At 42.1% G+C, this 22,396-nt stretch overlaps 1 protein-coding gene across 1 annotated transcript in view; it reads right to left on the bottom strand.

Moving 5' to 3' along the window:
• Psmb7 (proteasome 20S subunit beta 7) overlaps positions 1-22,396 on the bottom strand; it is a 60,797-nt gene that overhangs the window by 9,624 nt on the left and 28,777 nt on the right. Inside the window, exon 6 of the mRNA XM_028856794.1 lies at positions 18,610-18,668. Within this exon, the coding sequence (XP_028712627.1) occupies positions 18,610-18,668 (59 nt within the window). The remainder of the gene's footprint in view (positions 1-18,609; positions 18,669-22,396) is intronic.

The raw sequence follows: 22,396 nt of genomic DNA, 5'->3' as shown, positions 1-22,396 counted from the left end.
AAGTGTCTCTGTCCAAGGGCTATGAGTCCCAGGCACATAGGATTTACAAATCTATGGATGAGGTCTAGGGTAGAAGAAAGAAGCTGTGGAGAACTGCTGTGCTGAATACCCATGCTTACTCAACCGGTCTGCTTCTACAGGTGAGGACACCGGGGCGTACACAAAGTGTGGCTGATGCACCCACAGGCGCTTGGCTATGTGTGAAAAGAGCCAGGGATTTGTGCCAAACTAGTGCCTGGCACCACCAAAGTCTCTCTCCCTATTCTACCATTAGGAAAACTGATGGCGGGCAAGTGGTTTTGCTGGAATCTGTGACAGTGAATGGAAAAAAAATACCTACGCTTCCAGAGTGAAAAGGACCAAAAGAGATGAGAACATTTTGCTTTCCACAAGGAGAGGGAATCAGTGTTCATAGCGCCATATACACAAATATACATTTCCAAGACTGTGCTGAATCAAATGGAAGGAGAGAAATTAAAAAAGAAAGAAAGAAAAAAGAAAGAAAAAGAAAGCCTAGGTTTAAAAAGAATGTGAGAAATATGTTCAGTAACCCTCAAAATTTATTTTCTTGCTCCTGAAATAAAATGGTCAGATAAACAGTTTATCATTAAAAATGGGGAGAAAGTGGGAAGGCTGGACCCTGGGATCAAGATGCAGTTCAGTGATAAGAGTAAGTGTCTCACATCTGTGATGCCCTCGGTTCAATTCTCAACACAAAGAGAGGGAAGGAAGGAGGGAAAAAGACAAAGGTGTGGCAGGGAAAGGGATAAACACAGAAGGGAATCTGACCATAGGTCTCAACAGATGCCCCATCCTGTGGCCAGGTACTTGCATATGCTCGAGGCCAATGTAGTGTCCTCTGCACCATCCTGCTTCCATAGTCTCAAGATCTAGGAATGATGGGCAGAAGAGCCAAGGATGTACAGAGTACCCTTGTTCTAGAAAATTTCAAGACAGTCACAAATAAAGCAAATTTCATAGGATTTAAAATGTCCAGGTTCCATCAGCTCTGTATGAACTCATGCCTGGAAGTAAGCACACACTGCAGGCACCACTGTACCAGGGATGAGGTCTGAGCAGAGCCTGTCAGGGAAGAACATTTAAACCCCTAAGGAGAAAGGAATAGGTAATCTTTTGTTTGTTTGTTTGTTTTTCAAGACAGGGTTTCTCTGTGTAGTTTTTGGTGCTTGTCCTGGAACTCACTCTGTGGACCAGGCTGGCCTCAGACTCACAGAGATCCGCCTGGCTCTGCCTCCCAAGTGCTGGGATTAAAGGTGTGCGCCAACATCACCTGGCTAGAATAGGTAATCTTACTATGGTAAAATACGTGCTAACAAGAGGCAGGCTTGACAAAGAAGTCATGGGTGTCAGAGGTTTCATAGTCTGGTCATGAGAACTGGGCCAAGTCTTGAGAAAGGAGTGAAAGAAAGAAAAAGCAGAGGGCAGAAGTGGTGTGTCATGAGTCAGAACTAGGGGAAGGTAGGGTTAGGCAGGCAGTGCAGTGGAGGTGAATCCCCAAGAACCTTATTACACACCACACAGCATCAGCCCTGTAAGTACTGGGCTGTACATTTTTAGCAAGGAGCTGATGTGGTGAAATTTGTGCATGTTGAACCTGAGTCTGGAAGCAGTAGAGAGAGAGACCAAAGGCAGGAGCAGGACAAATATGTCCAGCACATTACTGGTAAGGACAGCTTGGTCCACTGGCAGCAAAGGAGAAAGAGGTGGGCAGGTATGAGTTCAGGAGGGGATCCGGAGAGGGTGCCACATGGACATCTAGCATGTTGTGGCTACTGAGCACTCCTCTGAATGAGTACAGCCTGCACACAAGGGCTGTCTGTAATTTCTTTGCAACTATTTTTCTGGTGGGTTGATGGAAAAGACAATAATAATTGATATACTCTCTAGACAATAGTAGGCTTCTATAACAGATTCCCTAAAGGATGTCTACAGAAAGGGACAAGATCAAGTTAAGTTAGAATCATTCAAAGTTTACTCAACTACAGGGGAGGGATAGCAAATAAACAAGTGGAACAACACACCTGGGCAATAATCAACTTGGAAATGCCATTTCCCATTTCGTGAACGGCAGGACTATGAAAACCCTGAAGGGCAGCTGAAGGAGTACACAGGATTGGTAAACTCAGGTACAAGAGCTGCAAGCATGTAGAAAGAAGAGCTAAGAGCCTGCGGAGGAAGTGGAAAGGCTCAAGAATGGTATCGGGTGGGGCATGGTGGCGCACACCTTTGATCCCAGAAGGCAGAGCAAAAGGATCTTGGTGAGCTCAAGGTCAACCTGGTCTACATATGGAGTTCTAGGACAGCTAGGGATGTATAGTGAGACTGCCTGAAAAACCAAACAAGAAAGAATGGTAGCCTGGGGAAGGGCAGATGAGAGGGGAGCAACTAGAAGCAGCTATCTAGGACCCTTCTGAAGACCAAGCTCATCACCCTTTTCTGGGCCCCAAGGCTCAGTCTTCACAGTTCCTTAAGGACAGAGAAGGTATGCTTCCAAAAAGTTACAAGAAAGCCAGATGTGATGGCAGTCCACTGTATCCCAGAACTCAAGAGGCAGAGGCCAGCTTGGTCTGTATCGTTCCAGTCAATCAGGGCTAAGCAGTGACGCCCTGTCTGGGGGTGGGGGGGTGAAGGGGGTGGGGGGAGAGGGAAAGAGAGAGAGAACGAGAATACAATAAAATTTTTAGAGTCTGGGTCTGATAGATATATTTAAAGAACTAAAGAATATTTTTTATTTTTACATTTTTTTAAAGACAGGCTAGGGGGAGGTATGTTAAGCTTGGTGGCAAGCACCTTTACCACTGAGCCATCTCACCAGCTTTGACTTCAAGAAGACAAGGGAATAAAGACTGGGCATGAACCCAGCCCTGCTGAAAACTAGCTGTATGACTTCAGTGGTTTCATCACACAGCACTGTTAGGTCTTCCCTGCAAGAGGCACCTAGGGTTTTAAGTCTTATCTGTTCCTGTGCACAGGGGAAGTTGCTAGTCCACTGCTCTTCGTGCAGACAACCATGGTTGCTGCTGCCAATCTAACTCCTCTGCTTCCACTAGCCTTCACCAGCAAAATTGCAAGGCAAAAGTCTCATTCTTCTTGAACTGATAATAACAGCACCCAACACAGAGCCAATGAAGCAATTATGAAAGCAGCTAGTATACTGAAAATGAAATTCCATATGAAGTTTTAAGTCTCAGTTGCTAGTGCACCTTCCATATAGAATTTACTACTGTATTTCAGAAGTGCACCAAAAACCACATTTTCACTTCCTTTCTTCACATCTAATGCACTATACTAATCATGTCCCATCCCTACTTACTCTCCAAGTGCTCTCACCCTCACTCCCATTTCCCAAATGCAGGAAACCAAGCAGCAGAGGATAACAAAGGACCAGCCCACGGCATGTGACCAAAGACTGAAAGGCCCGAGATGAAACCACTTGGTCTGACACCAAAGTCCATGGTTTGTTCACCCAAGAAAACAGAACCTCCAAACAATCCCCCAAATTATGGCATTTGTTGTGGCTTAAACCATGCAACTCTAGCATCCCTCCTGCGCCCAGCTGGGTAACATCTGGTAAAACTGAGAGCTTCCTGATGACTTCACTTCACTATCTATCCTCAACAAATACTAAATGGAAGCCTGTGAGATCCACAGGCTCACATCTCTAAAATACAGCTCTCCCAAAACAGAATGAGTCAAATTGTTTTTCTTTTCACTCTGTGTACCAGCAATAAAAAGATAGATACCATCTAACTTTGTTTTCATAAGGCCATTTGTTGACTGCAAGTCTTAACTAAAGTAAAATAAACAAGCAAGGACAAAACTTTCTTTAAAAGTTTTGGGGTGCGGGCGGTGGTGGCGCACGCCTTTAATCCCAGCACTCGGGAGGCAGAGCCAGGTGGATCTCTGTGAGTTCGAGGCCAGCCTGGGCTACCAAGTGAGCTCCAGGAGAGGCGCAAAGCTATGCAGAGAAACCCTGTCTCGAAAAACCAAAAAAAAAAAAAAAAAAAGTTTTGGGGCAAGAGATGGGAAGAGCAAGCTTTTGATACATGTTAAGAGTACTGGCTGCTCTTGCAGAGGATCTGGATTGGGTCCTCAATACCTACATGGCAGCTCTCAACTGTAATTCCAGTTCTGGGGATCCAATATGCTTTTCTATCCTTTTGACTAGCAATTTACATACATGATCTTCTTTTCCAAAGTCTCCTTGAAGGGTTGGTTTCAGTTCACATTAGGAGTGAGTTTTCTGCTTTATTAGCAGGCCTATACAGAGTTGCAAGAGAAGCAAAGGCCCAAGGCACAAACAGGCCTCTTCAAAACACTCGCACCCCACTGGTCTTGGTGCTCCTTGCCCCAACTACTCATGTGGGTTTTTAAAAACTCCTTCTTTTGGGAGGCTGGAAAGATGGCTCAGCAGTTAAGAGTACTGGCTGCTCTTGCAGAGGATCTGGATTGGGTCCTCAGTACCTACATGGCAACTCTCAACTGTAATTCCAGTTCTGGGGATCCAATATGCTTTTCTATCCTCCTTGGGTACCAGATACACATGATGCACATGTGTACATGTAAGCAAACACTTATACACATGAAATACAGGGTGTTTATTTGAGGGGGATTTTTTTTTTTTCTGAGACAGAGTTTTGCTAGGTAGCTACAGCTGTCCTCCTGCCTCAGCCTCCTAAGTTCTGAAATAAGAGTGCAGCCACTATATTCAGCTTTCATCTGAGTTAAAAGCCAATGTATCTGTCAAGGAATCAAAGTCAACTGATCATTATATCTTTTTAATTAGTTCCAATATCAGAAAAATGATATTCCAATGCTGTGACCACCTGCATTCTGTGGACACAGTGCTCCCTGCAAACAATATTTGCCTGTGTGTGTGTGTGTGTGTTTGTGTGTGTGTGTGTGTGTATTTAGCACAACTTGATGTCAGTTTTAGTTTCTGCACAGTTTCAGAGCTAGAGAAGAGTGGTATAAATTATCTCATAGAAACCCCCAAGTAACATTATCTGTGAAGGTTAAAACTTTAACTACCTTCCTGAGGTATGCTGCTGGGGTCTCATTACAGCTGGTAATCTCACATTCCACCATGCACAACACACTAAGTACCAGCACCTTCCAATTACTCTGCCACGTAAGTCTCAAAGGACATCTGAGAAGTCTACACAGCTCCTGCACCCACTGCTGGAACAACCGCCTCTAATGGAATGTGGCAGCTTTCTAGACTTAAATATTCACTCACAGGGACAAGGCTGCTGAGCTCCAGCCCTAGACACAGTGAAGAGCACATGCTAATTAAAAGGCCATGCTAACTCAGAACATGACCACTCAGACAACTTTATAGACATCGTACACCATCTGGAGTTCGTTTTCCTACTTCCAAATATGTTCAACTGTCTAAAAACTGCCAGGGTTGCAAATGACAGAGCAGGACCACACCAAGTACTTTGTGCAGAATAAACTCCTCTTTGGGCTGGTGTCCTTCCATTCTACAAACCCCAAGTCAACTTACGTGACAAGTTGAATGCTCTGCAGTTGCCTCAAAGTCTCCGAGGGAAATTCCATCAGTGTGCCATCATGTTCCCCCCACCCCTTCCCTGTGTCTTACTTCAAAACCTGGACCCTTGTATGCCAATTTCTTGTGCATGTCAAAGCATACTTTCAGTAGTTTGTGGGCCTGTCCATCCCATTAGACTATGATTGTCACAGACCCTGTTCAACAAACCTTAGCTGAATGCAAACCCAGCCTCCACATTTCTACAAGACCACTGCCTGTCAACAGCTTACAGAGAGGCCCACAGCACCCAGCTTTTCTTCTGGGGCTATGGATAATAGCCTGCCTTTGCCAAGTTTGCTGTGCCTTAGGAATTTCTGAGAATGGGTACCTTTTTAAAAGACTTCACAATAAGCCAAAGGTATGACAGTCACTCTTACCATAATCATTTGGCCACTTCTAGAACTATTTTACTTCAGCTACCAAAACTAGGATTTGTATAAGCTGTCATGAAAAACACCCTAAAACCAAGAGGTAATGGCTTTGAACTATCTTCTCTCAGTCAACTTCAGTCACACCCCTCTCTTCTTAAGAACTGCCAATTCCTTCAAACATTGGCAGCTGTTTGTTCAACTTTCTCAATACACGAAATTGCGGACTTTCCCCCGTGAGTAGACAGAGATATGAAAACTGAGGCTCTTCTTCATTTTGCTGGAAATGAAACTTTTCTGCCTCTGTAAAATACAGGTTTTTTTTGGTTATTGTTTGTTTTTGGGGGGGTTGTTTTTTTGTTTTGTTTTGTTTTTTTTTTTTTTTTTTTGAGACAGGGTTTCTTTGTGTAGTTTTGGTGCCTGTCCTGGATCTCGCTCAGTAGACCAGGCTGGCCTCGAACTCACAGAGATCCGCCGGCTCTATCTCCCAAGTGCTAGGATTAAAGGTGTGCACCACCGCCACCCAGCTTTTTGTTGTTGTTGTTGTTGATTTTAAGGACCATGCTTTCGATCAGAAGGTAAAAATGACACAGAAGCCATTTCTAACTCTCTAGGCCGTCCGAGCTAACTGGTGATGCAGTGAGCTCAGTTCAGATTCTCCAGGACGCTCATTCTTGCAAGCAGTAGTCTCTCTGAATGTCTGCATGCCTGTGTTATCATGCTTGCCATTTTTATGTTAACCAGCATGTATAACATGAACCTACACAGACACTACATTTAAATGTTTAGCCCCAAATGTTATTTTAAGCATAATTTCTCCACAGAGCCACTTTATTTTTTAAAAAAGAAAAAAAAAAAAAAAAAAGAAAGAAAGAAAATTTCTTAAAATTCCTAATCACACTTCAGTGTGTATTAGTGGATGTGTAATGTCGGGTTGCTTTGCACGCACACATGCCCACCACCTCCCCCTTCCTGATATCACACACCACACAAGTATAATAAACCATGTTAATATTTCATACCACTGTGAAATATGCTGGAGTACCAATTCAACATCTGCTGTCTTTAGGGCCCGGGAGTCCCGCAGAGACACTTTCAATTTGTAATTGAGTTCTATGCTGAATTAATCAGCAGTTTATCTTTTTTACTAAAATAACATCTTCAACACTAACCCAGATTTACATTAAGAATTTATGCCAAATTACCTGCCAAGGAAAACTTACAGGATTCTAAGCTATCATCCAGTAACACCCAGTCCTATACTTTATCTCTTGTAGTTCTCTAATCCATACACAAGAAAAGCAGAAACCCATTGTTCAAGAGGCTACAAGCTTCTGGCCACAGGCGGCTCCTTGGATTTGTAACAGAGCCCACTCTGACAGGGAAATCCGAGCTCTCACCCACAGACAGTCACTTGTAGGTAGTTAAGATTCACATTTTTACAATGGGGTTCTAGAGAGCAATGGAATCAGAAAAAGAGCTTCTTCTATTCTTCTCCTAAGGAACTCTGATATTCCAAATTTTGGCATCACCTAAGTACCAGAAAGATAAAGGCTAAGACTCAAGTCAACAAGGGCAATTCTATTAGACAAGAGAAGGTAAAGGTGCCATTTACTATGATATCACAATGCATAGCATTTTACCAGAACTATCTTCCTTTTGATTCTACCTAAAGGAAGTCACCAAACACTAAATCCACTGAATACCAGCCCTGCATCTGGCTCCTGCCCTTCTGATTGCATAGTCTCTACTCACCAAGTCCTACTTTGCCTGCTGAATTTTTGCCACAGGTGCAGACAGCAACATACTGTGAAATATTTCTCCTACATGGTACATTTCTCTCTACATTTCACAGTTACAGGAAATATGTGAAGCAAAAGCATTTCAGAAGGAGCACCTGCTACAAAGAAATGCATCACAAATAATTACCTATCGACCACAGTGCAGGAGAATCCCTCTTTCCATCTGCTTTGCTAATGGCTGCACAGGAAGTCTCCACTGCACTCAGGATGGCCTCTTCTCATCCCACTCCTGGCCCAGCACCACGTGCTGCATTCAGCTGGCACCACTAAGAATCTGCTGAGTGATCACACACTGATTCTTTAGGAATATGAAACTTCAGCACAGAAATACTTTCAGGAGAAAATTTCTTTAAAAGAATTAAAGCCAACAGATTTACCAGGTCACTATTTATAAATATCCTTTCATTATTCCTCAAAGAATCAGAAATAGATACTCTTGGGATTCAGGGTCACTTTCCTAAGGTTTAATGAATCTAGAATTCTAGAAACCTGGCCCAAGAGGAATCTCTCCTCACACCTGGAGACTCAGGAGAACTGCGTCTTTCCTCTCTCAGTCATTCTTCCTTTGCTTCCCAAGATTAAGCAGAACAAGACAAACTTAATCTTTCTTCATCCCATACCCCCGACATCCAACTTTCAACTTTTATTAAAAGCAGAAAATAGCTAGGTGGTGGCACATGCCTTTAATCCAGAACTCAGGAGGCAGAGGCAGGAGGATCTCTGTGAGTTTAAGGCCAGCCTGGTCTACAGAGCAAGTTCAGGACAGCCAAGGCTGTTACACAGAGAAACCCTGTCTCAATCCAAAGGTAAAAACAAACAATATAACAAGGGTGGAAATGAAAACCATTCACCAACACTACACTGGCATTCTGGAAAGAAAGTTGAGAAGACTTGCCAGAGGCACGGACAACTAAGCATCCACTTCTAAGTCAAGAAGACTCTGGAATCCCAAAGAACCAAAGGGAGAAAAACAATCTCTTAGCAAATCTAAATGCTGTATGGAAAGAGGCAAAGTCCTGCTCCTGAACCATCAGACATAGCCTAAAGAAAACTGTACTCTGAGGTTCCACAAGAACACCTACGAGAACAGGAAAACCTGAGAAGGCACCTTAATTCAGGAAGTTCCTTTCTGCCTCCCCAAGGTGGGTTACTGGTGGGTTCCAATTCAAGAGAACTCACTTTTTTTTAAAGACAGGGTTTCTCTGTGTAGTTTGGTGCCTGTCCTGGATCTCGCTCTGTAGCTCAGGCTGGCCTCAAACTCAAAGAGATCTGCCTGGCTCTGCCTCCCAAGTGCTGGGATTAAAGGCATGCACCACCACCGCACAGCCAAACTCACTTTTAAAAGAAATGTTTGTTTTACTTATTATTGTTGTTGTTTGTGTGTGTGTGTGTACACATGTCAGAGGACAACTATCAGGAATTGTTTCTTTCCTTCTATCATGGTTTCCACCAGAGATGAAACTGATATTACTAGGCTTCTGTGGCAAGAGCTTTTGCCCTCTGAGCCATCTTGCCAGCCCATTATGTTGTATTCAAAGATGTTATTATTTATCCCTCCCTCTGCCCCCCAAGTGCTAGGGATCAAACCTAGAGCCTTGCTCCAAACTCACTTTTTAAAAGAGAACCAATTTGACAAGTTTCCCACTTTCGAGTCTGCCCACTCTACTGTATGGACTACAATCCCTTCTCTGACCTTCCCCCTCCCCCCACCTCTCCCCTCACTCCAACGTCATGATTTGAAACAGCTTACACATCCAAGATGGTAGGTGGCATGCCATCAATAGTGCTTCCCATTAGCACCCCCAAAAAAAGGTTAACAGGGAATCCCCCCAAATCTACTGCCCATAAATGCCAATTTCAGCTAAACTTCACTAATCAATTCCACTGGAAAGCACTACTATAAATAATTCTATGCAGGGCTTCAGAAATTGTATATTGGGGGTTCTGACACCTCTAAAACCTAAAGTTGTATGTTAAATAAAAGCATAGGAAAAAATTACTGAAGAAATTAATATATCTTTTTTATCTAACATAAAGACACAATTTTACAGTATCTAATGCTTCTGGTCTTAAGGAAAAGCAGTAAATAGGAATTATGACCAAAGGCAAACTATAGACATAGCCTCCAAAAGACCTTCCAAAGAGACCTTTCACTATTTAAACAAATACACAATCTGCCCAACTATTGCCCCAAACCAGAGTTTATAAGCACATACAATGTTAAACTGTTCAATCTATACATTCCCACAGTCACACTTACTCTTAATAAGGGATTCATTAAAACCAAAGTGAAACACCATTCACCCTTACCTGGATGACTGTACTCAAAGAGATAGGTGTCAAGCATTGGTACAGATGTGAAGCAATCAAAACCTCCTATGCTGCTACAACACAGAATTTATAGAAAGGACTGGCAGTACCACAAAAGGTTAGCTCTGCTCTACAAACACACAAGAGATGTTCACAGCAGTATGGTAGGTAGCCAAACAGTAGAACTAATCCAAATGTCCACCAACTAATGAACAGATATACAAAGTATACTTTGTATAATAGATATACAAAGTATGCTATATCCATACAACTTCAAGAAACAATGAAGTGCTGAAACCTGCCACAACATAAAACATTTTGAAAATATTAAAATAAGTGAAGTCTTTTACAAACACACAAACACACACACACACACACACACACACACACACACACACACACACCACATAGAGTGACATTCATGAAAAATGCCCAGAATGGGTGACTTGGCAGGAAAGAAGCAAATGATATAACTTTGGTCCTTAGAGTCAGGGGAAGTTTAAAATGTTCTAAAACTTATTATGGCGACAGCTGTACAACTCTTAATGAAACAGTAAAAGCTGCTAACTTGTACACAGGCAAATTATATGAGTGTGAATTATGTACCAATGAAGTTGTCACTAGATAATAAGGTGTCCAATGTTTCTAGCAGAAACTGACCTTAAAAAGGTCAATACTTAATGACATGTTGCAAGTCAATCAATAAATTCACATTCTAGTAATTTTTAAAAGCAAAAGATCATAATAAACAAAAGGACTAGCACTGAAAGAATTTTGGTTTGAATTGCAGATTTTCTTTCAGCCATAGAAGGCACTTAAACTAATGTAACTATCACATAAATACAAGCTTAAAACTGAAATGTGAAAAATAAGTCAAGTGAATTTCACTAAGTTGACACCACTTCTACTGTTTGTTAAAGGTTGGGCTTTTTTTTTTTTTAATTGCATTTATTTCAAATTGTGTTTGATGCCAATGGGGTTCGAGCTGCACAGGAAGGCACTCTGCTAAAACCCATAGTCTTCCTTGATCACCACTCTCTGTGCTGTGGGTTCTGCCAGCAAACCTCGCAGCCAGTGGTCATCTTCCTATAGAGTCATTAAACCTCTCAGTGTCAGCTGGGAGGATGAACCAGCAGCTTCCACACCTGAGCCCCTGTGGCAGGGACAGAGGCATTAGGATCAAGATCACTAATGAATACAGAATTCATATGCTGCTTGTCAGGGTCCTGAGCTCAGAGTCCACAGATGCGACCTAAATAGGATGTCGGACAGAACAATTGTTGACGAAGATTAAAAAGTTTTGGCAGTTGGGGAGGAGAGAGCACCTCATTATTCAAATACAATAGTCTTGCTTTGCTTCCCCCTCTCCACTCCTGTTCAAGTTATTCCTGACTTGCTTCAAATGGACAAATGCCACTCATCAGCATTTAAAGACCTCTTGGTCTCATCACTAAATCTGAGAAGGGTTATACCATCTATACATCAGCCATCCAGAGAAAACAACTCTGTTATACATAAAAATCATCAGAAAACTTTGGAGAGGAATAACCACAGGATATCTGGGATGGAGGACAGATACACATGAAAACAAGGAAGAAAAAACAAAACAAAACAAAACAAAACAAAAACCCTTAGATTCAAAGGGAAGACAAAAACTCTGCCATAGCCAAATGTATTTCTTCTTCCCCTGCCCCTCTCCACCTCTCCTGTTCTGGGCTCTCTCCTGTCACTGATGTTTGTCACACTCACTCACACACACACACACACACACACACACACACACACACACACACACACACACGACAAATACCTTTCTGCTGTCTTCACAAGACCTCTGGAGAGGAAAAGAACACTCTGGACTGCCCCAAGAGTAAGATATCTTCCTACTCTGCTGTCAAAGAATTACATATTGGGCAAAGAGACCCAACACAGTAACTGATTTCAGTAAACAACTCTAAAATCAGACTGATAAGAGTTCAAATTCTGACCTCACTGTTGACCAGTATGTCAGTCCTTTCTATGTAACCTCAGACAGGTTATTTGATCTCTCTATGGGCTGATTTTCTTCCCTTCAAAACGTGGATAACAAAGCACTGACCTCCAAGATTGTTGAAAAGTGAGAAAATCTAGGGAGGCTGTTTAGAATGGAACCAGGCACACTGTAAACACCTAAAACTATGACCACTGCAGTTTATTACCTTCTCCCCCAAAAGCAAACACTTCCATGGCACAGAGACTTGTGCTGTCCTCATGTCCACCACATGGGTCTGTCTTGGATGGTAAGCTTCTAGATGGGAAAGAAAGCTCTCACCTCTCTATGCTATAAACTACCAAGCCTGATAGCAGATCCTAATGTTGGTAGCTGTTAGCTGACATCTTCAACCTACTACTAACTAGAAGACAGTCACCATGTTTTAGAAACCCAATTTTGTGTACATTGCCATAGAAAGTAGTTTACTGCCAGTATCTAATCCTCTTGACAACCTGCAGGTAGGTCTCTGAAACTTGGCCCACAGACTAGGACCCCCAGTTGCCCAGAGCCATGCTGTGAGTAAAATAGAAACAGACCAGCAGCCCAATCCTCCAACACCTAAGCTCCATTCCCCCTTCTAGCCAACCATATTGAATTTATGTTCGTTTCCCTCCGGGACCATCCTATGTGATAAACTGAACAGATTTTTAAAATGTCAAAATAATGTAGATCTCTGCCACTACTGTCCCTCTGCTTAGCAGAGGTGAAGTTTGTAGCTTTGCTTCTATTACTTAAATAAACATAAACATAAACACACACACACACACAAATCACTTCTAAGATTTGCTGTCAGAGCAGCATATTGATATCAAGTCTTCCATTATTTAAATGGATCTATAGCTGCCTGCAATGACAGATTAATCCTGTTTCTTCAGTAGCTAGGTGTTTGGCATCACGTCTGTGAAATAACCACAAGCCTTTAGGGCGATAGCTGCTCACATCTTTAGCAATCTGCAAAGGACTTCTCTAGAGGCCAGCACTGGCCGAGCGATGAAATATGACTCCATAAATCAGACGGCTGACGTGGCACTTGTATGCGTCACCATCTATCTTCATACTTTCCCTCATCCCTTGGTACTGCAACCACAAAAAGGGCCATCACAGTGGGCACTGACGAAGCATGTGCTACTTGAAACTGAAGCCACACTAAGACTGGGGGAAGATCTTGCTGGTGTTAGCATGCCTCAGGCAGTGGTAGAAACTTCAGCAAGTCATCTTCAAAAGGCAGAGAGCCAGAGCTCCAGAAACCTGCAAAAATTGGCTAAGCCTGCAGTCTTCATTGCTTTAAGTTGAACATCTTCAAAGTCTAGAATTCTAACTGTAGGGCACAGCAGCTGCCACTGCAGATCTGATCCTCTCAGCTTTTGGCAGCTCTCAACTTGAGATTCTAGCAAAAGAATTTTTCAAGTTGCTATTATTGCCTGTCATAGATTTATAAATATTGTGCACTATCTGCTGTGGCATGGCTCTCATGGGATGCCAGAGCATGCCAAACGCATAACAGAATGAAAAACAGTTTCTATTCTTCAAATAAATGCTAATTTTTAAACTGTGCTCACAATGTGTTTGGTGACCAGCTCCGATGGTACAGAATACGTATCAGAGAGGGGGAAGCTGACTGGCTTCTCCAGCAGCATTCAGCTGCTGCTTTCATTAAGCTTGTTTAATTAGATTCCAGATGCTAATTTGCAAGTCGATACCAGAGGGTGCAGGACAGTTTGCCTTTGAATCCACTCCCTGTGATGTCAGGGTCCTGCCGCACTCCACTAGCCTTCGGCAGCCCTTGCACAGTATTCTGACAATTAGTGCAAGGGAGGGACAGTATTAATCTTGACAGACTAAATATTAATCTTCTACCCATTCTAATGAATTATAATCTTCAAGAGTTGAAATTTCTCACCAGGCCAAATGAAAACATTCCTTCTTATAGAGGAGTAGAAAGGGAAGTACCCTAAGTTACCCACCCAAGAGCTTCATTCCCACCCACCCCCACCCCCCAGTAAAGTGTGCACTTCTGGATCATCACAGTATTTCCAGGTACTTCGGTCACATTCTTTACAATTGACTAGAAAATGACCTGAAAAGGCCACAATATGATTAACACTAGAGTCCCCACCCAGCTACCCTGTGGGTAACAATCACTACCAGGCTTCTTACACAAGCCTAAACAGAGAAAAGGATGAGCACGTATGGTAACATGCAGCTTAGCATCACCAAAACGCCCTCAAGTAACTGACCTTGTCATCATGTCACCTTTCACATTTAAAACTCACCATTCTCATACAATGCCTAAATAATGCTGATTAATAATAATAATAATAATAAAGCAGGGTACTTATCACCAGTAAAAAAAAACCCTATTTTGATACATTTTTCATTTCCCCCCCTCTAGACAGGGTTTCTCTGTGTGCCGCTGGCTGTCCTGGAACTCACTCTGTAGTCCAGGCTGGCTTCAAACTTGGGAGATGTGCCTGCCTCTGCCTCCTTGAGTGCTGGGATTAAAGATATGTGCCATTAGCACCCAAATTTTTTATTTCTAATGCAGCTGACCACTATGAACATCAAAGAAGGATGCTGCTTCAAAGATGGATGAACCTGAACACAATTTAATAAAGTTACTTCTGGCCCCTTTGTATCTACCTATCCACAAATACTGACTGAGTAAGTATTTGCCACATACCTGTAATTCCAGCACCAAGGAAACAAGGCAAGAAGTCCATGTTTAGGGCCAACCTGGACTACATACTGAGAGCCTGTCTCAAAAAGCAAACAACAACAAAAATGGCTGAATCTCTATGAGGTACCAACCAGCACATATATGTAAGGAAATTGAAATGAATAAAGGCAGTCCCTGCCCTCAGTCCTCCAGGTTCACAGCAAGGGAGAAAAGTGTGAGACTGCTCCAAGTAACATTAAGGCATCAACTAGCTGAGAACCTTTAAAAGACTTAATGTGCCTTAAACTCACCAGCTAGCTACTGTGTCTCCAAAACTCTGAACCAAGAGCTTTCACTTGAGGCAAGCCCCAAGGCTCAGATGACCTAAGAGTGGAGCCCATCTCAGTGTGCTTAAGAGTCCCCCCCACTGGGTTACAGCAGCTTTTGTGAGCTGTGCCTTCTCAATGAGTACTTGCCCCGTTCCCCATCTTTTGTCCCTGGGTACTTAATAGAATGTCTATAGCACTGTAGAGAATGTACTGGCTATCTTCCTGTTGTCTCAAAAGTAGGTTCTGAACTTTCCAGACAGGAAGAAGAGAAAGTCCCCTTGGTCCTCAGGTGGTTTTTGATGACTCAGATTTCACTTTAGCTCAGGGCCCTCCTGCCTTGACAAGCAAGTACTGAGAGCAGGAAGCTGGAGTACAGAGATGGTCTCACTGCCCCTGCACTCAAGGAGCTCCCACTCCTTGACAAGTGAGGAAGATGCCCCTAAGAAACAGCCACCAAACATGTGGGATCACAATAGAGCACAGAGACACATACATCAAGGAGAAGTACCCTGAGGGCTGCTGGCAGACAATAGCAATCAGAGGTCAACAGCAAGCAAGACAATAAACAGGTAAGAACCAGTTGAAGTAACCACTGTTCCCCAAGATGTTTCTGTTTCCTAACACTCAGTGTTCAACCCTAGGCTTATGTTAGGGTGATAACATTTTTATAAACAGCATGCACCCACTTTCTGGTGTCTTAGAGAACATTAAAACAAGCACATAGATTTCATGATACTAACTGTATCTAGAAAGTAAATCTAAGATGAATTAAAGAGGGCCATGGGAAAGCTCAAGGAGAGACTGACTGGAAAGGGCACCACCGGAGGCAAAGAAACTACACCATCTTGATTTAATGATAGTTACCTGTGATTACAATGCTAACACTCACTGCCTTTAACTCCATTCCTGTGCATTTTATGACATATAAACTATACCAATTTATTGTTAAAATAAAGAATATTTTAAAGAAAAGTAATAACCTAGATGGTACCTGGACACAGTAGAAAAATAGCACAATATACAAACGGCAAATTCAAGACCCAAGACTAGATTAAGTCTCCCCAATAACTATTTATTTATTTATTTAGTGACAGGGTTTCTCTGTGTAGCCCTGGCTATCCTAGAACTCACTTCGTAGTCCAGAATGTCCTCAAACTCAAAGATTCACCTGCCTCTGCCTACTGAGTGCTGGGATTAAAGGCGTGGGCCACCACCATCTGACAAAACTTCTTAGAGTACATTTTAAGTAGGATTACATTTAAAAAACAAAAACAAAAACTTTACTGATGTTTTTGTTTGTTTAATTGGGAGGTTCAAGACAGGGTTTCTTTGTATAACAGCTCTGGTTGTCCTGGAACTTACTTTGTAGACCAGGCTAGTCTCAAACTCTGAGTGCTGGGATTAAAGGCGTGTGCCACCACATCCCAGCTTTATTGCTTTTATTTAATTAACGTACTTAAACTAATCACTGTGTGTACTGTAGGCTAAGAATCAGACTCAGGGCCCCACACATACTAGGCAAGTGCTCTACTACTAAGCCACATTCTTAAACCAAGATTTTTTTTAAGTATCTATTAACCTGAATGCAAGCTTTTATAGCATTATCTACTGGCAATTGTTAAGACTATCACTTGGGCTTTAGAGTGATTTTCACTAATTGGCAGTGTTAAGTTTGAACCTAAAATTATAAATTTATATAATGGGAATTGTTTCAACCTGTCTCAGGGTCTCACGGGTAATGTAGAAGAACATTAAATGTTTCAAATACAGGCATACTAAATCTAAGAAATGCTCTCTTCAGAATGATAAAATCCCAAGTTGTACTGAAGGGAGGCTGATGCCTCTTCTTCCCAAATCACATCCACATTAACTGCATGGCCTTTGAACTATTTACAGTTTGGACTTGACACAATATAAAATTACACTGGCAGAGCATCAAGTCACTTTTAATAAACCTCAGACTTTAACTCTTTCTGCAATTCTCAGTTTTCTTTAACACACGGAGATTGTAATCAATTGAAAAAGACAAAACTTCCCAAGAAAATCTGAAAAGATTAATGTAGTTTAAAGAGTTTGACATTAAAACTCCTCTACTTAGAAAACTAGAGACTTTGGTTTGGTTCCTTTTCTTTTTAAGTGACCTAGTATACATAATTTTTTCTCTATGTATTTAAAGACACCAAACAGAAAATAATGCTGATACAGGAATAAATTTACACAATGAGAAATGAGAACAGAATTCTAATTTCATTTATAGTTTTACACTCATCCCTGCTTATTCTTCTTAATTGGAGTTCAGACGCTATCATTTTTAATAGAAAATATCTACCTAGATTCTATATGTTTTAATTCCTGTAGCTAGGTGAAAAGGAAAACAGAGCTCCCGGAACACGTTACTTGTTGTGGTGTTAGCCTCATGTACCAAGGGCACAAGAGACGCATGTCCGGGCTGACCAGTTCTGTCTTTCACAGAACTTGGCCCCAACCTCAGGACAGAGAGAACTCTGGAACTCCATGACACCTACTGCTCTAATGACAATGACAAAATAGTTTTCATATGCCGTCTGCCCCCAAAGACGATCAGGCACAAAACACTGTCAAAATAAATTCTCACCAATGCCTGTCCTTTACGTCATAAACAAAATAGTTGCAAAGTCAGAAAGGACAGAAAAGATGAGGTAAAACACTCCTAACGGTTTACCTAAGAACTTGAAAAGGGTTGACACTGCCTATCAAAAAATTAATCATCAAGACATCAAGTAGAAATAGTGAAGACTACCCTCAGGACTCCTGACCAGGGCTGGTTCAGAGGGGCAGATGAAGTCGGGAGTGGGGTGGCGTGGGGGAATGTGGCATCAAGGCACCCACCCAGCACACTGGCCATGCCTTTGGAAACAGCAACTAAAGATCAATACATCCGTTATTAGAGGGGTTTCTTTGGGGGACTTTCATAGAGGATGCATCTATCATTAAAGTAAACAGGCCAGATATCTTTCACAAGATTCTACTACCAAAGAAAATAAAATGAAACAATTCCTTACAAATACTTGAAACATTAGATCCGTAACACCCTGAGAGGACTCTACATTGTACATTTTTATCTCCACTTCTGCCAGAGACTGGAAAGTCTACAGAGATTTTAAAAACTGACCTATTTTAGGGTAGGTCTGTGTGACATGAAAAACACATAGCTGCTCTACTTTAAGTGAGAACAGAAAGACAGGTTGTTCTGGTATCCCGACGCAGAAATCTCAGTACACAGGAAAATATCCTACACTGCAAGGAGTCTGAAAGAGCCCACAGCAGAGAAAAGCCAAACAGCACTGGTTCCCCAAGTCGCAGGGAGAGCACAACAGGGCCACAAGGCCACCACAAAGGATGTTTTCCCAAGTAGCAGGTCTCCTCAATAACTATCTGTGTCAAAACATTCAAGTAATGACAGTGTTGTGCAAGCTCGGGAGGAGAAATCAATCTGTAAATGTCTGACACACAACTGGGAAGACAACTGAAAGACGGAAACTGCAGGGGCTTACATACCTCCATATCTGGCCTAAACTTATCTTCAAACACAGCCATTGCTGCCAAGGAGCCAGAACCTGTAAGAAAAAGATGTACTTTTAGTGTATTTTACCAACACTCAGTGTCTCCATCTCCAGTTTATCTTGGGTCAGCAAAAACAGTCAAACATGCCCAGTGTCACATTCAAGTATAGTATAAGTGTCAAGTCTAGAGGCCACATCCAAGTAAAAGCCTTCCAAAGTGCTCTTCCAAAGGCTAAAGCTGTTTACTACTAGTTAGGTAGCCCTGTTACTGGCCCTCTTATCACTGGCCAGGTTAACTGTGCAGCAGTCGCAGAGAAATGCTGAAGCTTAAAAATAAGGTCATGAAGAATTTGTATTTTTCCCAGAGGTGAGTGCCCCATAATTTCCTTTATCCTATGTAAGGAAGCTTGTGCTCCACACTTCCCTTGGTGAGCTGCTGGACACAGTGCTAAATACCAAACCTGGAAAAAAGACATTGTTTTAATAATGTAGCCCTGGTAAAGTCACCTTGGCACACAGGCTGGGAGGAAAACACAGCACCAGCAATGGTACTGGGACTTGGAGCTGCACCACCAGGTTACCCCAGCTACAACAGTAAAACTCTGCATTCTGTGGCATTTATTTGGAGCTATTATTTTTAGTTTGTACTTTGAAGAGTAACAGCTGAGTAGACAAAATGACAAAGACACAAAAATGTATTACAACGATAGCAAATGGCTGAAAGGTTATGCCGCACAGATATTAACAGAGCAAATTTATCCCTACCAAGGTTGGATGTAAAGGCATTACAAATAAGCCTGGCCTCTGAGTGGACACAAAGGCAGCTCAGCACTATTTGAAAATTTAAACTTGCTTTGTTCAGAACCCAGAGAAGCTTTAGAAAATCGTCATCTGTCTACTCAGGGCTCTGGCATTATTTCAGGATACTCTACTTTTGGAGAGAGGATACAGTTGCCCACAATTTTTTACTCCAATTAGAAGATTTTTTTGGCATTTATTACTTTTTAACTTGTTTTGCATAACACTATCTATTTAGCTGGGTCACAGAGAAAACCATATTTTCTATTTAAAATGATTTGTGTACATCGCTTGACCACCTCAATGGTTTAGCAAAGGAAAAAGGCAGCGATTAAACAGTTTCAAATGAGGTGTCCTGCTGATTTTATCAAGTCTGCTGAATGTATAATGAAAAAGGAGAAGCTGACAGCAACACTGCACTGAGGAAATACAGACTACCTTATCTGAACCATTTAAGGAGGTCCAATTATAGATCAAATTTAAAGGGTAGAAACAGCAGATTTACAGACACAAATCAATGAACATGGTAATCCCAATGAATATGACAGATACTCCTGTTACAGAATATTGCTGTGGTTGAGGATCATTACCTTCACAGCACTGGATACATCACATCTAAAGCAGTGGGAAACGTCAAGTGTAGACCAGCATTACAAGCAATGACTATTCATTTAGGTTCTAGGAGCAAAAGGCAACCCCATTTTCCCCTCTTGCATTTCTTCTCTTTGTGTGTGTGGGGAGGATGACTAAAATGGTCTAAAGGGGCATTAAAAGCCCTTTGGAAAAGAGACAGACAATAAACAGATATAAAACTGGTGTGTTTCAAAACACCCCAGTGTATATGCAGGGGCAGGCTCACCAAATCAAGCCTCTGATTTCAAAATAAACATGTCCTTGAAAAATATGGAAACAGGGTCACATTTCACCAATGGTTTTGTTAGTCCCCAGCTCAGCATGAGATTCAGAAAGGGAAATAAATTGATTGATAGACAGACAGACAGACAGACAGATAGATAGATATATAGATAGATAGCCTGGATTTCTGTTTCAAGGCACAAGTAGAAACTCAAATTCTCTAGGTCGAAATAGGAAAAACCAAGCTGGTTTTGTGTGGAAAACAAAGGACAGCTGTCAAGAGGAAACAAGAAAATTGCAAATGAGGAAACCTCTGAAAAAAAAAAATCCTTCTAGATACAAACCGCTACTGCAGCGTGGCCGAAGGCAGGCTTGCCTTCCAAAGTGTCCAAGATTATCTATCTCGAGAAGAGCCCAAGGGTAAATGGACTAACAGGCTCAAGATCCACATTTAAAAAGGATACAAAAAGACAAGGTATTTACCCAAGAGCTAACAACTTTGTAGAGAATAGAAATGAATTATCGTTAAAGAAACAAACCAAGTTTAGCTTAAAGGCATTTTTCCTGGGGGAAAAAAAATGGCCATAGTTTTTCTTCTGGGACATCCTTTCTTTGCACTTTCACAGTAAGTACGTTCCTCTGTTCTTTCTCCTACACACGTGTTTGCTTCTGTTCAGCTTCATTCAATATTTTAAAAAATGAAAAAAAAAAAAAAAATAGTTCCTGCCCAACCAAACCTTCCTCAGTCAGAAGCTGCTTCCTCTTGGCAGTAACACCAAAGACATAATTTCTCTAAGTGGAAAGGACACACCAGAATCCTCAACTCCTGGTACAAAAAGGGTCTGCTATGTGTTTTTTTAGGATGGGGGGCAGAGGGCGCTCCACAGTACAGAGGTGGTAGGTGAACAGAGGAAGAACATGAGCAAGATATTTCTGCTTTCCTGTTTATACCTCCATCTTCAACACACACAGTATAAGACACTTTCTGGAAAGAGCCTCCTAAACTATGCTTGATTCTGCTCCCTCTGAAGTCAAATACAAGTGGGTTCCAAAATAAACATAAAAAGAAAAGAAAATTCAACCTCAAGAGAATTTCCACATCATTTGCAAATTAGCTTTGGGCAGAAGCTTTCAGGAAAGGAGGAATCTAGCGCCCCCTTTGCATGAGTCCATCGAAGTGCTAGGAAATGGCACACTCCCTATCAACAGGTTTTTGACTACATACATATACTACATACAAAGTTTGGGTAAGAATTCACATAGGACTGCAACTGTCAAAGCCACAAGAGGGCAGAGTAAAAATCACCACAGAACATCAAGGCAATGCAATGAGAGGCACAAGAAAAGACCTGCCATGGGGGGGGGGGGGGAACCTCAACAGGAACAGTATCACTAATGTTGATTCAAGCTCCCAGATCTTCTTGGTCTGAGCCCAAAACTAGACACAACAGATCATCAGACAAATGCCAGACGGTACAGCCACCATGTGACCTACAAAATATTCAAACACCACATCTCATTTCCCATACGCCATTAGTAGACACCCAGAGCCACCCACTGTTTCAGCATCTAACCATCTGACTAGGCATTACCATACACAGAGTCAAGGCAAATTCTTTTGAAGGACCATTAACTCCATTTTTATTTAAAAACACGGACACCTCTGAGTTCCAAACATCTGGCTTCCTGTAAGGAAAGAATGTACACAAAGCAGAGGACAGCTTGTCAGCACAGGAACCTGTACTTCACACACCACTGTGGCCAGTTAAGGAGCCAGACGCTAAAGACACTTTACATGGAGGCTGAGCTCTGTGAATTCAAGATGTTCAGCCAGTGCTCCATGAACCCTCACTCCAGCAGGAAGAGAGCACACCAATAGCAGTGGTGAGCACCGATGTGCCACATGTCATGTCCTATGCCACTTAGTTTTCCTTATAGCAACCCACTACAGTGGTAACCATCTCACCCAGGATTATAGGCCCAACATGCACAGAGGCAGAATTCCATCTCACCTTATGTGGCCCTCACACAGAAAGTTCTATTTACAACTGCTACCCTCAACTCCCTCCCTTCCTTTCCCAATGCACATACTTCACACTCTACTATCCCTTCCCAATTGTCCATGGTAA

Source organism: Peromyscus leucopus, chromosome 4 (genome assembly GCF_004664715.2).
Source record: "Peromyscus leucopus breed LL Stock chromosome 4, UCI_PerLeu_2.1, whole genome shotgun sequence".
NCBI classification, from domain to species: Eukaryota; Metazoa; Chordata; class Mammalia; order Rodentia; family Cricetidae; genus Peromyscus; species Peromyscus leucopus.
The sequence above is the reverse complement of the archived record's forward strand: the minus strand, read 5'-3'. Positions and strand labels throughout refer to the sequence as shown.